The sequence below is a fragment of the Lycorma delicatula genome, chromosome 13, assembly GCF_047948215.1.
Source record: "Lycorma delicatula isolate Av1 chromosome 13, ASM4794821v1, whole genome shotgun sequence".
Classification (NCBI taxonomy): Eukaryota; Metazoa; Arthropoda; class Insecta; order Hemiptera; family Fulgoridae; genus Lycorma; species Lycorma delicatula.
This window is the reverse complement of record NC_134467.1, coordinates 4,666,947-4,689,741: the sequence shown is the minus strand read 5'-3', so window position 1 is coordinate 4,689,741 and position 22,795 is coordinate 4,666,947. Positions and strand designations below refer to the sequence as shown.

Genomic DNA, 22,795 nt, shown 5'->3' with positions numbered 1-22,795 from the left:
TATAGTACTGCCAGTTTTGACCAAGCAACATATTATTATTTCAACAAATGCTGGATTATGCAAAGCTTAAAAAAACTCTTTCAACATTATTTTCACAATGGAAAATAATTTCTTAAGATTCCTGCCGACTGTTTTTTTGCAAAAGGAAAATAAACAATTTCAACTCATTCCATAATGTAAGTTACATTATGGAAACATAAATTTATACAAAGGTATATTTTATGGTTTTTTTTTTTACTTAAAAAAATAACTACCTGTTAAATAAATAAAACTGTTGTTCATTATTAAATCATTATATAAAACAAAAATTAAAAAAAAAGAAGAATATGGTATTTCCGATCAAAATGGCCCGACCCGATATAAACATTAAGTCATTTAATACAAACGTATACATTCATTACATATTATTTACAAATATGTATGAATATAAGTATAAACCGTGAATAAAAAATAACAAAAAACCAAGCCGTCAAATCCATCAAATAGACAAAAATCAAAACAATTAAATTATCAATCGAATCAATAAACAGTCAATAATATTTTATTATTATTATTACCGATATCAAGGTAATTGTCAACAAAAAACTTCTATACTAAAAAAACTAATAAAATATTATAGAATATTTTGGTATACAAGATATTTCAATTTCTTTTCTTTTTTTAAATGTTATTGTTATTTTTATTATTATTTAGTTTGTTATATATTTTTATTTATTTAAAATTATTAACAAATATATTTATTATATATTATAAAGAACAATTACTAATAGAGATAATAAAGATACATAGATAGAGAGAATAGAGAATGCAAGTGAGATAATATTAAGTCGGGGATGAGGGAAATTAAATGTGAAAAAAATTAAAAGAGTAGATGATCACAAAACAATACTAAAAAAAATATTAAAGATATCAACAAAATAGTTACGTTAAACAATATTACTTCTAATATTACATTAAACAGCAAATGAGGGATATATGGAAATACGTAATACATCAACAATGCAGAAAATAAAAATATTTTTTAACATTTAACAGATAAAAATACATAACATACTGAACAACAACAATAATAAATAGCTCCTCAATCCAGATATAAATTATAGATAATAGTTTAAAAAAAAGCCACACTGATTAAAGAGAAAAAACATTAGCAGCCTTATTTCAATAAATAATAATAATAAAAATATCATTACTGACTGCTTAACACCAATTTATCATTCAACGTTGGTTTTACTACGTTTATTAACTTACTTTTTATTACCAAATCACGATTAGGTGATTGAACTGAACTGATCATCGATCGATGATGGTATAAAGAAATCTAACCATTCGTACTATTTTTTAGTCATTATCTTCAAATATTCCAACGCATTGTGTGCCGCGACACTTTGCGCTTCTTTGGAATTATTACCTGAACCGTGGCAAACAGCTACCGGTAATGTTGACAATTGAACCAAACATTGGCATTTACCTGAAGAAAAAAAAAAGGTTAATAAATTAAAACATTCCATCAAACACCTCTGTTTTCTCCATATTTTAGGATACCGGCTTAAGAATTATTGAATGCAATATCATATGCAGGATAAGAAACAAAATTCTCAAATGAAACAAAGAATCCTTTTATCAAATAACGATGAAGATATGCCGGGTCGGCACATCCCTATGACATCCTGTAGGATCAGATTATCGGAATTCAAAATTAAAAAAGATAAGCGATGATGATAAAAGAAAGGGCGTTCTCCCGAGAAGGAACCGATGTATAGAGGCAAAAAATCCTGGCCGTGTAATAGCCAAGCACAGGGAGATAACATCTTATCCTGTCTATTATGTTTCAAGAGATACGAGCAATTTTTACACAAATTTACACAGGGCACCGAGTTACTGATCAAACAATTTAGAGTTCACTTGCTTCGATGTAAGAAATTACAAAAATTTATTTTCATCCAAAAATTACAGAGCTGCTCGAGAATATGTGTACGATTCCACTGAGGTTATACCAAAGTTTCCTCATCTATGCAGACTTATTTTCCACGTATATAAGGCAGCATCACAAAGTGTCCAGAAAAGCTCTTTTTTTAAAGAAAAAAAATTTAAGTTCAAAGCAGTATCCTGTGCTCCGATCCCAATGTTCCAGTAACTTCTGTAATATGTCCTTGAAATTGTCTTTTGTAAGCGAGTCAAGAATGACCTGCGATTTGTGCTAGATTTCAGCGACAGTGTAAAGCCCTTTCAGCTGCATCTTTCCCTTCAGAAAAAGGAAGAAATCTGCAGGAGCTAAATATGGCGAGTAAGGCTGGCGTGGAAGCGAAAGCAAATAGTTCTTTGTAAGAAAATTACAGACAAGGAGTGTTCAGCAGTAGGGTACATCATTACAATAGAGAATCCAGATCGTCTCGCACCAAAGATCGCTTTCACTGAACATACTCCCTCAAATGACAACAATCTTCACCAAATGTTGTCGATCATCCACAGACAGTCCTCGTGCACAAGTTACCAAATCTTTTCCACAACGCCAGTGGAAGGTCTTACATATTGCTCGTTGTCCACCAGCAACATTCTTCTGGCTTTGAAGCATGATGCCGATCAAAACATGGCGTGTGATCTATCACCTCATCACTCAAACTAGCAAAGGTGAATTGAACGTCTCTATAGTCTATTTTCGTAGCTTAAAGCAAAATTTCACTTTGGTTCTCGGTTCAAAATTTTTATCCACAGCATAATCACCGACTATAACATGCACTCAATCATAAAAACATCGGTTTAACAACTTCTAATATAAACACAGCAATGTTTTCTAAAATATTTTTTTTTTTTAATCAAATCATTTGTTATGAATGATTACAGCCGCTATGTTCTTCATTAACATTTATTTGGCCTTCTTGAAATGAAATGGTACCACCATCTTATTTTAATATTTGGCTCGTAAAAGTCACATTTACCTAAGAATTTCCTAAGCAGAATTGGTTGTTTACCAACAAATAACCGCTTATTCCTCGTAGATCGTAAATTGGATCATTCAATTGTTTGCATTGTAGGCATAAACGGATGATTATAAACAAAAAAATGTTGCTAACACCTGGCTAAAGTAATTGAGCTACGGAAACCTCATAAGCAATTGAACAATTTAATTTTTAAATCATTAATATTTAAAAAAAAAATTAATGTCCTTATTATTAACAGATGTCAAAGAATTTATTATATATATATATATACATATATAAAAAAAAAATCTTATTCGTTCAAGTATAAAATTTTTATTTAATAAACAAAATCATATTTATTATAATTATTTTCTTACCTGTTATAGATTTCTCTTCAATATCTACATAAGTAACTTCAAACTGTTGTTCAGTGGCAATTTCTTGTAAGAATTGAACAAAATTGAAATTCAAATTTTTCAGAATCACAGTCTGAAACAAAAAAAAAAATCTAAAAATATTTATAAAAATGTATTAAAAGTAATAACTAAATATCATTCAGTTTGCTGATCAAATTTAACAATTTCTAATGAAGAATGAAAGATTATATATACATATAATGATATATAATCATGATATGGAGATGTCTACTCAAATTTATTAGTTGTTTATTTATACTACACTTGGTTGGTAATGTTTTAAAATATGTTAATAAGAGGTACACCTTTCTAAAAGCAGAAAAATGGGCATATCCAACAGTAATACTCTATTCTAATTTGAATGAAATTTCAGAGCCAAAATGCCTTCAAATCATATTTCAATACGGCTAACCTCCATGGCGGTGTGGCAGTGATCTTGAATTGAATTTTTGTCAGGCTTGCTATTTTTCACATGCTATAATAATAATCACTCAGCAGTTTTAATTGGGCAATTAGTCTGCAATTACTTAAAATGGAAATAAATGTACATATATATATATATACACTGATGATGCCAAACGGTGAAAAAGGTAACTTTTGAATTTTTGTTTTAAAACAATAATGAAGGCGTGGATATGGGTGCGACCTGTAAAGTTTGGTTAATGTATGTTTAGTATTGCGGTCCCACAATTGTTGCCGACAGAAATGGTATAAGTTTTTATGTATATACATGAAGTAGAATTCATTAGCTTGCAAATGAATCTTGTGACAGTCATTCTAATAGCAAATTTAAGCAGGCTTAATTTGAGTTTTTAAAATTTTTGTAATCTATATAATAATTTTTTTTAATAATTAGTAAGTACTTTAATACAACAAAACAATACATGAGAAAAATTTAGCACAAGAGGAAATTTCAATTTAGAAATTATGAATTTTCATACAAAAAATAATGTATTTATTTTAGTGTTAAGTTTTAACAAAAAATTAATCTTGTTTATAATTTTGAAAATTGTTTTTCTTAACTACAAGTTTAATTAGTTTATTCTTAATAAAATTAAATAAAAAGGAACTTGTTAATAACAAAAATATATAACAAAAAAAACACACCGTCATTTCTAGTAAAATCTTTCCCTCATTGTAGAGATCATTACAGTACTTCCCAGGTTAAGAATATGCACCGGTTTAATAAAACAATTATATAAACATCTACTGCTGGAGAAATTGGTCGTAATTTAAATTATTAATAATTAGTATAAATCAACTAAATAAAAAGCTGCCTTAGTTCGCTAATGAACTGATACTTTCAGTAAAAATGTGATTTGCTGATCATTCATTATCGTTCTCAAATTAATATGCAGCTATGGGAGAAGAATGATGTTTAGCATTCAATTACAATTTTACTTCAATTGTTTAATAACTAAGATAATAATACACAACTATAATTGTGTTTTTCTTCCACATATTCAACGGCAGGCAAGTAGATTTAAACAATGATATTAAGGACATGAGACTGAGATTGAGTATATAAAAAAAATTGCATCTTACTATCTTACATACCAAATACAACTTGTAACATTTTTAATAATTATTTACATAACATTTTGGTTATTATTATCAAAATAAAGAAAAACTCATCTCCAAACAAAAGGTTGCAACTGTTATATTTAATTGAGTGAAGCAAGCAAGGACCTAATTAAAAAGAACCTTCTGAAATTTTGTCTATATAATTTATACTGCAATTACCACCTAATGTATTTTCATTTTTTATGAAATTTTGCAACAGGTTCCATGCTTATTGACCAAAGGTTCTGCCTGGTGCAGTTCAGATTCAAAAAGATGTATACACAATTTATTGAGAAATGATTTAATTAAATATTAAAAAACAACCGGCGAACACAGTAAGAGAAAAACCTAAAAATAACTAATACCAATAATAGAGTTTTGCAGGATCCCACATCATCAGTTGGTAGATAATTCTACAATTACATCAACAAATAATAAAAACAAAAAATAAATAAAAACTTAAAAATTTAGAAAACATAAACCCTAATAACCACAAAAACTATAACACAACTTTTGGACAACCATTTTGTGGTGGTTCATTATTAAGTTTTTTGTTTTTTTTTATCTATTGATGTAATTGTAGAATTATGTAGTGATCGATGATATTCGGGATCCCACCACAGGCTACTACTGGTTAGTGTTCTAGGCTTTTCTCTTACTGAGTTTGGCAGTTTAAGTTGATGTTTCCGAGTTTAATCGGCACAGTGATCAGTACATTGATAAATTATTTGAATTTTCAGAAAGTTATTAAGTATATATTATATATCTTTAGTAAAATCTCCCCAAAACAGAATTTGATGGAGCCGAGTAAGAAATACGTTTTGAAGAGGTTTCCATCTTGCAGTTTCATTCAAAATCAAGCTAACTTTTAGTGAGGTCTTGTAGAATGAATTATATGAATATAAAATGAAGTTAGATAACAATATGCATTTGGAATATTCTGGAAACATATTACTTGTAAGTAGACCACATTATTTGTTACTCATTAACAGTTGTTTTTATAAGCATTTTAAAAATTTGTTAAAAAACTGTGTAACTACTTTTAAAATTTTTAAACAATAAATATTATACTGTTTACTGTATAAATTTTGACTTATCAGAGTAGCAGCTACACTGTTTTCATTAACACATATTTGACAAATATAAAACACTTATTTTTATCTTTGTTGCATTCCTAATGCATTTTCTGTTTCCTGCCTATATACATGTGTTTGCCGTTGCTAGGAGCTGTTGTTTTGACAACTGTAGGCTACGTGACAAATTCAGTATAGATTCAATAGTTTTTGTAGTCAGTTCATTCATGTGCAGTAGAAACAATAAATTCAGCAATTTGATACAATTTCATTGTGTTTATTGTTTCTAAACCCTTATCTTAGTAGGGTTAGTAAACCCTACTAATCATTGTCATTAGTTACAGCTCACTTAAAAAATAAAAAATACACTTAGCCTAAAGCACAATGTGAACTAACACTGATCCTAATATAAAATAATTTTCTAAATTTTTTACAAATAATCAAGTACTGTTTTCTGCTTTAATAACTTACTCTTGGAAGTTTTGCTTTCAATAATATTTTTAGCAGTTAACACATCACTATTTATACAAATTGTGAATTCTTCCAGCCGTGAGCATATCTGATGCTGCTACAAAACTCTTAATTTTGTTTTCTGTATCCTCTTCTTCTGCACTTTTCTTATTCTTGCTAATTTCAGACAAACTTCTTTTTCAGTTACTAAATCATTGTCAACGGCTACATATTCTTCAATGCGGTAGATGTTTTTACCGCCTTCTTGCAGTAAAATTTCAACTTTGAGTAGCAATGCTGTTGTACAAGTATTGGGAATATTATCACTTTCCGTGCAGAAACCAGCTTCCTTAACACATTTTTAAAACGACTACTTGTAACTTGCTTGTATGAAGAGCTGGTTTTGTTCTGGATGCACCTTAGTGTATCCAGAACAGTAATTTTACATGTCGGTTCTTGAATGAACCCATATTAGGAACTAGTGACTGCAAGATTTTTCAAAAAATGTATTTTTAAGTTTCTAATAGCCTCCTGATCCATCAGCCAAGTTACACTAGCTGTGTTTGTAGGAAAGAAGCAAGATTTATGTTAGAATAATTTCCATGAGGATGGCAGGATATGTTGACTAAAAACAGTAGAATATTTCTATTTAACTAACCATTTTTCCATTGATTTAGGCATCATCCAAACCTTCTTATTTGCGTGCTGTTCAGTGGTAAATGAACAACATTTTTTAAACAGTGAGGCTTCCAAGATTTCCCTAATGTTAAAGGTTTAAGTATCATACCGTCTGCAAAACTTCAAACCAAAATAGTCAGTCTTTTTTTGGATTGTTTGTCTCGCAATACGAATGTTTTTTTTTAGTAGAGCTCGAAAAATAAACCAGTTTCATCGCAATTGCTGACATCCTTTGGTTTATAACCCGTAGTTTATTTCCTTAATTTTATTTTTCTAGTTGCTGACAGTTACTTTGTCTACATCTTTGGCCTAACCTGAAGTTTCTCTAGCCATCCAGTAGAAGCGCTAAACATCTTCTAACTTAGCCGCAATTTCTTTCGTCTGTTGTTGCAGGAGATCCAAATATTTTACTATTTTGTATGCGTGAACCGTTTAAATAAAATGGAATTATTTCTTCATTTTTGCTTTTATTCTACCATTGACAATTAGAATTTCTTTCACCTATCAACCATTCTTTATTTTTTACAATGTCGTACATTTATGTTTTCTGCAATTAAACTTTTTACAAAGTTCTTTCACTTTTTTTTAGAAATTAAATTCGCACGTTACACAGCAGACTTGCATCAACACAATTCCTCAAACGATCAATTTACTAATAAAACTAAACAAATGAACATTCAAGAGCTTGGCATACTAGTTACAACATCACAAACATGTTCTTGATCAGGTTGCATTACAAATAATCAACTTGTGTTTGTATGTGTGTATGTATAAGAATCATTTATATCTATTCTTATTTTAAAAATAATCCTACTATATTCTAGTGTAAATTAATTTGTTTTTATTTACTTTTTATGTAAACGGATCCCACAACAATTAAAAACTACAAGAGATAAGAGGCACTGTTTCAAGGAATTGCTAAAATAATTGTAATTAAGAAAACAGAAAAAATGTTAACATAAATTTTAAATCCATCAACTTACTATTTAGATATTATTTAGTAATATATTTTTTTAAAATTGTAATAAGCAAACTGCATTATTATTTTGGGGGATACCCGATTAAATACATTAGTTTATAAAAACGCGTTGAAAAATAGAGGCTTTTATTCTTATTTTGAAATAAACAAGCAATTTTAGAAATTAAGAAGGAAAAAAATATGTGCTATGCGTTAAACTAATAGTGATTTTATTTATTCACTTCAGTAATGATTAGCAGCGAGAAAAAGCTGAGAATTCCAAAATTTTTTTACATGTTATATATGTGTAAAAAAATTGATATATAAATTATTCAGTTATTCATTGTAAGTACTTATTAATTTCACCATAAAAAAATATTTGATTCCTAACATAGTCTTTTAAATTTATCACATGTAAATAATAAAAAAAAACCCGACAAATCTAAAACCCTTTTTTATTTTTTCTTATCAAAGAAAAAAATAAAGCCAATCAGCTATATATTTCTTCATTTATTTTTTAAAAAGGAAAATACGGTACCTGAAGTTCATTAAGTTTAGGTCCATAAGACGATTTCAAATTCTTGTGAAACTGCGATACTTTCTGGCTATGTTGCGGATTCAATGTAGAAATCCTAGTATCCTTCAAATCGCCGTAATCAATGTTGATGTTCGACATACGTTGTGATATCTGTTATAACACACGATATATATTTCTTTTTAAATTTATACTCATCGCCATCAACAATGATTTACTTATACATTTACAGAAATAGAAAATAAGACAGTTAAAAATACAACTCAAAAACCTATCGGTTAAAAACTGATCGCACAAAAACCTAGCACATATTTTATACCAATTTAATTTCAAAATATAAACAACTGTATATTCAGTATTTTTTTTATGCGTGTTAATAAAAAATTACAAAAAATGGACATTAATAAATAAAAATTAATGAAAGATATGAATACACAAATGTTTGTATAGTAGCAGTTCCATCCAGTGGGCCTTGCCAAGGACTCTATTCCTATCTGGATGATAGACATCAGGCCCAACTAGAGAGGCTGAATACCTAACAGGCAGATCCAGGCTTCCTATAATGCCCACACCAGCTACAAATATAACATTTGAATTATTAAATTCTCCTAAATATTAACATGAGAAAGAAAAAACTGATATATATCCAATACAATGTTTTAACTTTGGGGCGAAAACCGCTTTTGTGTTATCATCGCCCGTTTAACTAATTATAAATAATACCAAAAGAAATAATTATTTTTAAGCTTTAAACTAAGCGAATAAAGAAATGAAAGAAAATACAACTTACAGTCATTAAAAGATTTTTTCTTAATCAATCTTTACAATTTACTATAACAAAATGTGACATTCACATCATATTTTATCATTAAGATTGATAAATGACAAGTAAATAAACATGATTAAAAGTAAAGTGTCCATAAAATGGTGAAATACAAATGAAAAATGTCATTTACATTTTGTCCAGCCAGGTTTTCCTACAAAAAGTTGTACAGTTAAATTAAAAAAGCAACCAAACACACACACAAGCGAATGAACTAGATCCAAGTAAGATAGAAGTCAAGTCAATGATCTCCTACATGAACTTTCATAAAATCTCATCAAGCAGCTGCCTGTAACGATTGGAGTTAGAAAGTTTAGGAGAATGGCTGTTTATATGTTAATTTGTAAATAGCACCTTATTTATCAGGCTACAAATACTAGAAAAAGCACTGAACGTGCCGGCACTACAAAATTCTATCCTGTATTACGACAAGTATTCAAAGCCTGACAGGCAAACTTTATCGGCTAAGGGAAGAAAGATTTTAATCCTCCAAGTTGTTTGGGTCGACAATTCTACCTCTTAAAAACAGTAAATGTTATGGAATTTATAAGTAGAGATGAAAGGTGGGATCAACGGTTAAATAACTGAATATATTTAAAAAAAAGGAAAATTGGATACAAATGTGACATTGAACGGGAGAAAGATTTCGAAAAAAAATTAGGATGGAAAGGTAATGGCAGAGAAGTAAAGCAGCGCTTAAATGGTATTACATCAACAAGAACGAACACCTGGGATGTACGATACTGATTTTATTACTAAAAAAATTAACAGCTTTTTGGAATTTGAGCTTGTGTCTGATGCAGAATACTCATTAAAGGAAAAATCAGGAACAATAAACAAAGAATGAGGATTGATAAAAAATATAACATTAACAAAACAATTTTTATCAATAAAATACTCTAAATACTTAAAGTATTTTTTACTCTCTTAAGAGTAACCAGATAAGTGGACATATCAAAATGAAAATATATAAAACTTGCAGAGGCTAGTCAAAATAACTGATTGTATACTGGACATTGACATCTAATAATGAGCGATATTTGTGGATTTTTCAACAGAAATTCTTCTGACAGAGAATTTAAGCTCTTTTGAATGTGGAAGAAGAGCGAATGGAGAACACATTCAAATAAGGCGCTGGAAATAATAAGTGAGAGATACGATACAAAATTTATTTGGCTGACTGGAGGAGAAAGGGATCACCCTAGAAATACGTAGTTGGATATTTGGGGAGAATTGGAAGGAATGAATGGAAGAAAATAATGGGAAGTTTGGTGCCAGTCAAGATATACTGAAAGAATACTGTCACTGAAACCAAGGCATACAAATACACACACACACACACGCGCGCGCGCATGCAGTTGGACAATAAAGAAATTAATTTTCCCCAGTGTGACATTGTAGCCCGGCAGTACACATACGACACACTAGCTGTGATCTTGGTCCTCCAGCCACTTTAAATCCAACAGGCACATCAATGTGATTTTTCAACCTCGAATTGTGGTATAATAAGTGAAGAAGACAAGTTTTTCTTTCTCTTAATGGAAATTAAATCGAAAAATATTGTATAATTTTATGCCATTTTTTTTTGTGTTACAATTGGTATAACAAGTTTTTGTCGGTCTAAAATGTTTTCTGGAGACAGAACCAATGTTGAAACGAAGACCACAAAGGTTGACAATCAACCTTATGGACAAACGTCAATAGAACCAGGATGTGTGAAATTTTACTTTTGATTGAAGATTGACAGTGAAAATCTTTGCAAAAAAAAAAATTAACTTCAATGAGATAAACTGTTTGCCTAAAAATAACTGAATATCTAGGAATGAGAAGAATTTCTAAGAAAATTGTACCGAAAAAATCTTGCAAAACAGTGAAGCTCACGAAAAATTGCAGCAGTTGATTTTTTTTGGAATGAGTGGAACTCAAATCAGAATTACTGAATCATGTTATGATAGTTTGTTCTTTCAGTTTATGATCTGGAGACAAAACGTTAATGTTTGCAATGGTGTTCACAGGGATGGTGTTCACAAGTCAGAAGTGAAATGCATGTTTGTGTTCTTTTTAAATTATACAGGAGATCGTAAAGTTACACAACCAAAATTTTTCTGCTTTGTAGGAATGACAGATACATTTGTAAAAGATATTTTAATTAGGGTAATATTTTGTGACAGAGTAGTGTATGGTAGCACTGCTAGATCATGCCTCCAGGCAATAGTGGGCGTGGTACCAAGCAGTTTGTTTAGTCTGAGCAGCAATGTCTTTTATGCAAGAACAATGGTTTTTTATTGTTGTGAATTACTGTGAATTGAAATCGTACGCTAAGTGTCAAGATTTTTAAAATGTTTTTCCAGATGCTAATATGCCAAACAAATCCACTATATGTCGCTTATTTAATTGTTTTCAGGATAACGGGTAGTGTGCATGACGGTAAGCGTACCGGCCGTCCAAGTGTTTTAACTGACGACAGTCTGCAGACGATAAATGAAACGCTTTTTCATTCTCCAAAAACATCTCTTCAAAAACTTTCTAACTATATTGGGCTATCTTATAGAAGTGTTCATAACGCTACTAAAGTTCTAAATTACATCCGTACTCGATCAACTTAAGTCATCGGCTCCAAGAACCAGATAAGGAAAAGCAAATGCAATATTGTTGGTGGTTTAGAAATTTCATTTGAAATGACATATCTGTTCAAGACAAGGTTTTTCAAGCAGTGAAGCTTGGTTTCACCTTAGAGGATATGTTAAGTCAAAATAACAGAATATGGTCTTCAGAGAACCCACATGAGTTCCACGAACAGCCATTTCATTTGCAAAAAAATTGAAGTGTGGTGGAGTGGTTTATCTTGTTGGAGAATTTTTGGGCTTATCTTTTTTTTGGAGACCATCACAACTAAACGATATCAAGAAATAATCATGCAGTTGTAGCTTTGCTACATGCTGATGAAAGTGATTGCTGACTACAAGATGGAGCAACTGCACAAATGGCAAACAGTAGTGTGCAATTTCTTCGATGAGTGGATAATTGCTCGTGGTCTACGGCCTCCTTGTTTACCGGAACTGAGGACTCCTGATTTTTAATTGTGGGGTTTTTGAAACATAATGTATCTCAAACAACCCATATACACTTTATGAACTTAAAAAAAATATGGAGGACTGTATATCAAATCATTGCTGCTACAATGAAAAGGTTATATACAATGTATGAAAACGTGGTGATGCATGCATTGAAAATCATGGTGGACATTTCCAGCACTTATTATAAACTTAATTTTAATTTAATTTCATGCCTTGATGTCAAATTCTACATATGTAAAAAATTTACAATTTAATTTTAATTTAACCGAATAAAAAATTATAATAAAAAGATTAAAGATTTTGAATAAAATAAATAAATGTTAATATTTTATGAAGTTTGTAATGTAATTTGAGATGAATATATAATGCAGCTGATAATGCGAGTATATCGCGATAACGCTCCTGCATATATATAGTGGAATAAGGTAAGTCATCCTACTTTATTTATTCTGTACTTTTCTGATCTAATAAAATATATATATATATATTTATTAAAAGGGAATGGCAAGGCCAACGTAAAGAAACTGTTGTTATTGTATGACAGACAGTATTTCCTCACCAATTTGGTTGATAATAACGATTAAAAAAATTAACAAATTTTCTCTTGTCACCTATTGGGGGAAAAACCAAAATTTCTCTAAAAAAAAATCAAAATTTGTCAGTTTTGTGATAAGGCTTAATTGAGAATCTATTTTTTTTTGTTAGTCTGTAAAAATAAAATATAGCATTGATTTTTAATTATAATATATGCATTTACAATCAAATTAATGTAAAAGAGAATAAACGGTCAAAACATGTCTTTTAATTAAATATTGTTAAGTATTATGTATATCAACAAAATTAAAATTGGTAATGAATACAGTGAATCTATTTTAAAATGATTACATACATTGGTGCTAAGTACAGTACAAAATTTGTTATTTAATTTTGATGGATTTAAAATTTTTAATTTTTTTTACATGAATGTATATGACGATAACTGGAAAACAAGATTATGCTAAATTTTTCACCTAAACTCTAAAACTAGATGGCAATTTCAGTTGTTAAGCGATCATTGCTGACAGATACTGCAGGAAAAATAGAAATAAAAAGTATTTAAAAAAATATACAAAATAAATTAATGAAAAAAAAAAACATATTTAAGAATCTGTGAGAAATAATATAGTATAATACTCTGGAAAAATCCGACTTGGAAATGAAACTGAATAAAATGGAACCGGTGTTATAGACTAATAAAAAATCTCTTACTTTTAATACAAAATTCACTCTATAACAACTGTTAAATCAGAACGGTTTTTATGCTGTGGAAATGATGATGACAGTAAAATAAAATCAAGACTGGAGCTTAATTAATGAAATATACATTAAGATATAATCATAAACGATCTAGAATAAAATAAAGGAGTTACTGTTAAGAGAAAGAAGAATAAATTATTCAAAATTTTTAGATGACATGGTGTTTAGGAGTGATGATTCCAAAATTTGAACACATTATGACAGAATATGGCATGAAAACTTACAAAAGAAAAACAGAAGTAAGAGCAGTAGGATACAATAAGCCAATTAATCTTCATTCATTCAAATGCAGGAAGAATTGCTTAAGTAAAATAAAATAAAAAAACAAATATTTAATAGAAAGTAACAACCACTACATAGTAAAATGTAGTTAAAAAGACTGGTAGAGGTGCTGTGGGAAGTGTCAGCACTATATGAACGGGAAAAAATGGATAAGTAAAAGGAAAAAGAGACTGGAGGCACTTGAACTGTGGTTATGGAGGAATATTAAAAAGATGGACAAAGTGAAAAGTGAAGAAAAAACGGAGACAGCAAATGAAAGAAGGATTGATTAAACGGTGAAGATGGAAAGTGCAAAAAATACACATTTTCTAGAAGGAAATAAAAGCAATCAGGAAGTCAAACATTTAACTGGAAATAGAGGATTATGTAAACGGAAATAGGATGAGAATTTAAATATAAAATAAAATGTTCTTTCCCTTCTGCAACTACAGCTTTAAGCGTTTATACATCCCTTATTACCAAATTAATTAAACTTGGATATCAATATAAAGACCCACCGATCTGTTCACCTCTTTAAAACAACCTGTCCTAAATTTTTCTCTACTCGATTCTTCTTAAAATCCTTTCCTGAAATATTACATTTCAGGGCTCCAAGCTTGTAACCTTTTCTTAGTTAATACGAGCCAGTATTTTTTCTGTATAGAAACTCTACTTGACTGTACAGTTTTAATTTGTAATTTTATTCTTAAAAAGTAGAAAAGACTATTTCAGTAAATTATGTTCATGTACATATCTTATTATTTTTTCATCATCTTGGTTCCTTTCTGTTACACACTTCTATACGTTTGTTGTATCATTATTTATATTTAAAATTAATTTTTTTCCAAATACAAACTCTTGCCGTTCAAACTTTATCACATTTTTGTTTTCAACCTGAATGATGTCACTGATGTATCTTAACTATTTTAATTTTTTTCTCCTTAGATAGTTAGTTATTAAACCCTTAAACTTGTATTTTGGTTACCATACTGCTGCTTCTACGAACAAGTAAAAAAACATTAGGGATACACTAAATCCTTGTATCACTCTATTTTTAATCAGAACTGTTCTTTCTTCTCTCTTCTACTTCTACTTCTTCATCGCTGCACGATTCTTGTACAGATTGTATTTAAGAAAATATAAATAAGAAATGAAATGAACGATAGAAAATTAGTATAATCTGTATTCCCATACACAAGATTTAGGCTTTTTTTTTATTTAAAAAAAAAAATTTTTCTTAATTATAAATAAAATAACTGATGCATTACAGTCTGATTAATAACTATAATAAAGAAAGAGAAAATGTTAACTTACCTTCACAAAAATCAATCTAAAATACTGTTTACAAAACACTGCACCGAAAGAAAAAATAAGCCAAAATTAACGACATACTTCATGCAATCGAATATAATTAATGTAAAAAACTTATATTCTAACTTTTAGCTGATGATATATAAGTGGATAATGCAGTACAGTACAACAGAATTTAACTAATAAATTAATGTGGATGTGTATATTCATTATAGTTAGACAAACAAGTCGTACAAATTTCAATAGTTCTAAATCTGACACAGGTAGCAGAATAAAAATCTGGCATATAAGACAAGCTTCCATAGTTTGCTTAATATACTGTATGTACAAAAACTATCTAAAAAGTAAAGAACCACCTGATTAAAATTAATCCTTTACATAATTCCTGGCAACGACTATGATTTTTCTTGATGATTCTTACTTTCAAAATAAACACATTGTACATTTCTTTTCTGCACAAATTATTTAAAATTTAACAAGTATAGAACTTTTGCAATCTGGACTATAACACTGTAAGAATTAAATTTTCTGACTGGAGCGTTAAAAAATACAAAATAAATAAAAAATATTCATTACCTACAGTGTTAGCTTCTACATCAATATCCCTGCATTTTGACCTTCCCATTGCATTATTTTAGAAAATAAAAGTCGGCCGATACTAAATCAAGCGAGTAGGGTGTGCAAGTGAATTTCTTTATTTTTCCCGAAAATGACAACCAAAAAATAAACTGACGCATTCTTTGGAAATAGATAAGAAGTTATGCGGAAACCAAAATCCATTTGAGTGACCCGTTGTACAACGTCTTTAACTTTACCGCTTACAGTGACATTTTCTAACACGTATAAAAAAACAATAGCACAGGCATAAAAAAATGAAGTTGTGCTGATTTCACTTGTGATTTTTAGTTTTAATTATTGAACGCTAGGTTTCTTCAAACTCAGTAATGCTGCATTCAGATATTTTGTCGTTAGGGTGTTCATAAAGAATCAATTTTTACTTTCTTGTGTGAAGTTCAAGGAAGAATTGTAATCATGAAAAATTTCGGTTTTCAGATTTAACGGAAATATCCATTTTGATTAGTTTCTGCATGACGTCTGTACGTACATATATATCTCGCATAACTCAAAAATGATTAGTCACAGAATGTTGAAATTTTGGATTTAGGATTGTTCTAACATCTAGTTGTGAACCTCCCCTTTTGATTGCAATTGATTGGACCAAAAGTGGCCAAAAAGCCCAAAATCAAAAAAAAATTGTAGTAACATGCCCTCCTTAAGAGCTTTTCAGCAATTTATCATACGCGGTACTTAATTTCATTGGTTCCAGAGTTATAACCAAATAAAATTTTAATTGAGATATTGGATCTTACAAGGAGAAGGCAAATCGGTTCAAATCTGACTTCATTTCCTTTTATTTTTTTTAATTTAAATACATGGACTTATTAATAATTATTAACCTCCAATTGTAAAATGTTTTACAATAAATAATAATTCTATAATAACGATAAAAAAAAATCAGAAGTTATTGGTGAAATTTTTTTTTATGTAGTTTTAAAAATGTGAATGTATAATTAAATAGTGTACAAGGAAGTCATGTGGTATCCACGTCAAATATTTTAATAAGCAATAATCTAATTAAAACATTTGGCCTTTCAGGATGTCTCGAGTTCAAAGCCTGTTCTTTCATCACCTCTACTGACTCATTCCCTTCTTGGGAATCTAAAACCATTTGCAAAACTAACACAGATTGCTCTTGATAAAACATTTTTCACTTTATACAATTTCAAAGGTCTCAAATGTTGTTTTCCATAATTTTAAGCAAAATTTTCTCAATTTTCCTTTTTAAAATTAAATGTAAACAAAAAAAGGGAATCTAACCACAATCGCTAACTCACCTGTGTAAAGCATACTCGCACAATCTATTAAGAAACAACTTTTTTTAAATAATATCATTGAACTTTAATAGATAGCATCTTCGGTGATATGAATGTATATGTCAACGCAGTAACATAGTCGCACAATACATATAAGAAGCGACTGAAAATGTTTCATCAAAAATTTCCCAGCAGACTTATCATAGCTTTAAAAAAATATTATGTGTACTATGCAAAATCATAAAACATTGTTTCCTCACAAATTTTGTATTGCAGAATATTTCACAGCAGAGTTATCCCAGTAATAATTCCTCGAGCAAATCACCGTCTCAATTTTTTAATCGGCAGCAATATCAATTGTGTTGTACATCTTTCATGAAGATGGCCGATCGGAGTACAGCTAATCACAAGTAGAAACAGATTTCTAAAATCACTTACTAAATTTGTTACATACAATCGATTTCAAAAATCATTTCCTATTTTTATATCAGAACTTATTTATAATCCATTTTAAGTAAAAATAATAGTAATAATATTTAAAAAAATGAATGTCATATTAAAATGAAATATCTGTCCAGGGCAAAGCCAGTCAAGTTATAACTCAAATTTATAAATTTCTTTTTCAGTTACAAATTTGACAGTGTGAAAAAAGAATTAAACTCAGAACCTCCTTCATGATGCAGGGGTTGATATTTATAAAACTATTCATTTATTTTTAGTGTAATAAATGAATATCAGTAAAACTTAATATAAAACAACATAAAACGAACATATATTTCTCTTGAGGTCAAAACTACTGAAATCACAGTGAATCCTTGGTAAATGCATCATATGTCAATGGCATAACTGTTATAAGGAAATGCAATAAAATCATTAACGATCAGAACTATTAAATATGAAGAGATTTTTTTCAAATTAATAAAATTATTCTTCCCGAAGGCCTTTCAGAGATAATCAGTCATATTTCTTTAGTGGAGTATCCACCATGTTTTAATGGTGCCTATCATTCACCAATCTATATTTTACGGCAGAATATTAAAACAAAACAACATATAGTTCAACTTTATTGACTTCACCATATTCAAAATTGATAATATGAATTTAAAACTTGCCTTTAAAAATGAAAGAATTACACTACAACCGACATTATATTTATTCGCAATATATACAACCGCTCCAAACAAAAGAAACGTGCAACTTTCTTATTCATGTTAAGTTACCATGTATGTCATAATTGGCTGACAGCTACATTGAAAAAATAGGAATAAAAAAGGGCGACAAAGGGATGCAAAACTTTCCTGGCTTTGGCCGTGACATACATTTATTTTATATATATCACTGTTTTTTTAAATTTAACAACTTATTATTTTTACTTAAAATAGATCAAATAAATTATGAAATACAAACAGAAAATGATTTTAGAAATTGAATTTAGATAACAAATATTAAAAAAAATTTACAAGTCTATTTCTAGAGAGGGTTCCTAGAGGTTCTAGTGACGTCACTAACTGGTGCCGAATGTAAAAATGTTACCTCATGTAAAAATTAATAACCCATTGAAAGTTTCCCTTATGAGACATTTAAATTAAATTTTTCAAGATCAAATGTGACATATTAACCGTCCCATATTTATAGGCAAAATACTACCTAAAATATAGAGCAAAATAAACAAAATCATCATAGATACAAAATAGAGGTTACTTTTTGGATTTTTAGAATAAGAACAAAAAGATACATAAGACAGTGCAGCAATACAGCTAGTGAAAATTACACAAAATTCAACTTCAGTGACTGAATTAAATAATGGTTTGGATAAATTGGATGTACATTCATTTACAAATAAAATGAACACATACCGGTAAGGTAATATATACAAAAAGAAAATTTCATATAAACAGGACACGCATGTTATGTTAATATTAATAATTACAATATTACAAACAGCATCACAAAACTTGCTACTAAATCACAGAAGAGGTTGATAATTATGTCCAAAATGCATTTGGAAGAATAGTTCTACTAATTTAAAGAAAAAAATAAATAATTGTAAAATTATACAAAATTTCCTTAGATTAAACACTGAAAACTGATGTTAGAATAAAAAATATAAGATATTTATAATTCAAAATGAAATTAACAAGAAACGTTTGAAAAAACCTGATAATGTGTAATGCTACTTTATTTATAAGATGCCAAATGTAATAATTATAAAATTTTGGGAAAAAAAAGAAATTTGTTTTAACTGTTTTGAGAAAGCAAAGCACTGCTTATGTTTTCTGTAATGTTAATAAATTTCTTTTCCATGTCTTTATATTTTATGATTTTGAAAACATTTGATAAACTACTTTAGCTAATTACACGTAAAATCTAAATAATAAATGGCAATGGCAATGATAATAACAAATGGTAATGATTTATACTGGATAATCATTTATGAAAATTATGATTTGGATGTGAATTTTTTATGATTACAAGATTATGGTCATTCAAGAGTTAAGCTAATGCGATAAAAAGTTAAAGGAAATACAAGAAAATATTGCTATTGTGATAAAATAATAGTTATTTTCAATTTATTACACAGCTGTGTTCTAGGAATGACTTTTACCAAAATTGTATAATAGAATTGTTAGGTAGTTATTACTTACATTAACTACCGAACTATATTGTTTCTGCAAAATAAGATAGTTCCTATATAACAAGGACGATGGACGTAGTCTGGTTAAGTGTTTCACAAGCATTCATTTCTCAGATGGAGTCTGCTCAATTTTTTTAACTTTCTAGATTTTGATTACTTTTTATGAATCTAACAGGAAGTAAATTGATAAACCAAAATATATTCAAATATCTCAAAATATTTGATGCACCATACAGGCAGCTACCACAATTTCTCTGCCAGGTTGCAGTTAAACAAGAATACGTGTTAGTAGTAAAAAAGCGATATGTTTTTTGAACTTAATTTGGATAATTTATTGCTTTTACTTTTTTGGAAATACGAGGATTATTCTTTTTTCAAGGTCCGATCTGTCACGAAATAAAAACCGGTGCAAAAATCGGATGAACATTTGCGCAGCGTCTCTAATATGGCCTTCAAACACGCCACATCACTTCATTAGTTCTGAACACACAGCTAGCACGTAAACATTTCTACAACAATAGCATCTCCCGCCAAGTATGAAGTGCGTGCGGTAATTCGATTTCTTCAGGCTGAGGGGTGTAATAATTCCAACCTTTTAACTTCCTCCTTACATATGTCTCGTATCATTAAAATATTAACCAAACCTGATGTCTTATTAAATGGCAAACAATCTAGTTTGTTGAAGATTCAGCCACAAACTTCTCTTCTCTGAAATCTGATTTCATATTTTATATTCTTTTTCCGGGTTTCCACGTTTTGCTACCATAAATTAATGCACTTTATCACAAAAATTCTCTTTCTTATTATACGACGGTTATTTTTTTTCAAGGTCCGATCGGTCGTGAAATAAAAACCTGGGCAAAAATCGGATGAACTTTTGCGCTTATGTGTTTCGCAGCATCTCTAGTATGGCCTTCAATCACGCCGCGACACTTCGTTTAGTTCTGAACACGCAGCTGGCAAGTAAACATACAATAGCATCTCCCGCCAAGTGTGAAGTGCGTGCGGTAATTCGATTTCTTCAGGCTGAGGGGTGTAATGCAGCTGAAATTCATCGACAAATAAGTAATATGTATGGTGAAACTTTAATGAGTGACAGCAAAGTGCGACAATGGTGCAGGAACTTTAGAGCAGGACGTACAGATGTTCATGATACAGGCGGTCAGGGAAGAAAGCGAGTGTCAACCGATGATCTCATTGAGCGAGTGGATGAGGCAATTCGAGTAAATTGTCGGTTCACAATTTCTGTAGTGATTCATTAACTGAAATTTCAAGGTTAGCTCTCTACACCATTGTGAGTGAGAGACTTCAGTACCACAACTGTGTGCAAGATGTGTTCCCAAGATGCTGTCCGACCATCACAAAACAATGAGAATGGACGTCTCCCTTACGTTTCTCCAGCGCTACCACAATGAAGGGGAAGATTTTTTGAATAAAATTGTCACAGGGGATGAGACATGGGTCCATTTCGAAACTGAAGAAACAAAATAACAATCCAAACAGCGAATGCATTCTCATTCTTCCAGTAAACCGAAGAAGTTGAAGCGATCCTTCTCCAACAGAAAGTGTACGGCTACTGTGTTCTGGGACCAGAATGCAGTTCGTTCTCTTGGTAGAATTCATGGATTGTGTCATGACCATCACTGCAGCCTCATACTGCATGACTCTTCAATGTCTACGAAGGGCAATTCAGAATAAGCGGAGAGGAATGTTGTCATTAAGCATTGTCTTTCTCCATGACAAAGTTCGGCCGCACACTGCAGCTGTAACAAAGAAGCTCCAGCAGCATTTTCGTTGGGAAGTGTTTGATCACCCACCATACAGCCCGGGCTTGGCTCCATCTGATTTTCATTCTTTGCTCGCATGAAACGCTGGCTAGGAGGACAACATTTTTGCACAGACATCGAGCTGCAGACCAGCGTAGAAACATGGCTGAAAACACTGGCGGCTCCGTTCTACGACGAGGGTATTGGAAAGTTGATACCATGCTATGACAAATGTCTAAATCGGAGTAGCGACTATGTAAAGAGATAGCGTAACTATATAAGTACTTGTTACAAATAAAAAATTTTTTATTTTCACTGTGGTTTTAATTTCATGACTGATCGGACCTTGAAAAAAAATAACCCTCTTATAAGGAAAAGTAAAGTGATCAGTCAAAATCTTCAGTAAGGTTTCTTTTTGTAAATCTCTACATTTCACAACCCCCTTTTAATTGTAAACATAAAAAACCTACTGAAAATTTGAAAAGGATGTGTAAATGTTTGTAGCCTATATTTTGACATATTTCTGGACTGTGTGAACATTAAAATTTGAAATCTGGTTCAAATAATTCTATAAACAAGGTACTGAATTAATTTCAACTTACTCAGAAAAGGGGGTACGGTATTTAAAATAAAAATAATTTAAAATTAAAATTTTTTATGGGGGCCATAGGAATTTGAAATTTGGTACTCGGGTAGTACTTGTTTACGTTACTGAAATTTTTAAGTTGATCAAGATTTACTTGTTAGGTGGTGAGAATGTGGCTAAATTGTTTTAGTTTTTGTTAAATGAAACAGATTAAAAACTGACTGAACTTGAAAAAAATATTTGCCTGTAGATAATTTCTAACTTCTGTTAAATTTTGCCCCCAATCAACAAGGGAAATATAAAAAAAATTCTTCTTTAAATTTTGCTTAAAATATAACACATTCAGTGCTGAGCACTTGCAGGCGCGTGGTCTATGCATACATGCAACCTGCTGACCACACACTTATGCATGGTAGTACAGTGGCTTTTTTTCTCTCTACTGTTGGCATATTACTGATGACTTGGTATTGTATGTTAGTGCATCAGACTTAGTTAATGTGCATAATTCATTCATAGTTTCATTGAACCTGCTTTTTTTTGTTAGAATTTTAAATTTGCATGAACTTTCATCA

The 22,795-nt window shown here is 30.1% G+C and overlaps 1 protein-coding gene across 4 annotated transcripts in view; it reads right to left on the bottom strand.

Annotated features, from left to right (window-relative positions):
* Window positions 1-811: 811 nt before the first annotated feature.
* Window positions 812-22,795, bottom strand: part of LOC142333642 (protein Loquacious-like) — a 61,899-nt gene continuing 39,915 nt past the window's right edge. For 3 of the 4 annotated variants that reach the window (XM_075381007.1, XM_075381008.1, XM_075381011.1), the window contains 3 exons: window positions 8,598-8,747; window positions 3,299-3,410; window positions 812-1,471 (listed from right to left, as the gene is read on the bottom strand). In XM_075381007.1, the coding sequence (XP_075237122.1) occupies window positions 1,335-1,471; window positions 3,299-3,410; window positions 8,598-8,747 (399 nt within the window). In that variant the 3' untranslated portion in view covers window positions 812-1,334. The remainder of the gene's footprint in view (window positions 1,472-3,298; window positions 3,411-8,597; window positions 8,748-22,795) is intronic. The other variant, XM_075381012.1, reaches the window with a different exon arrangement.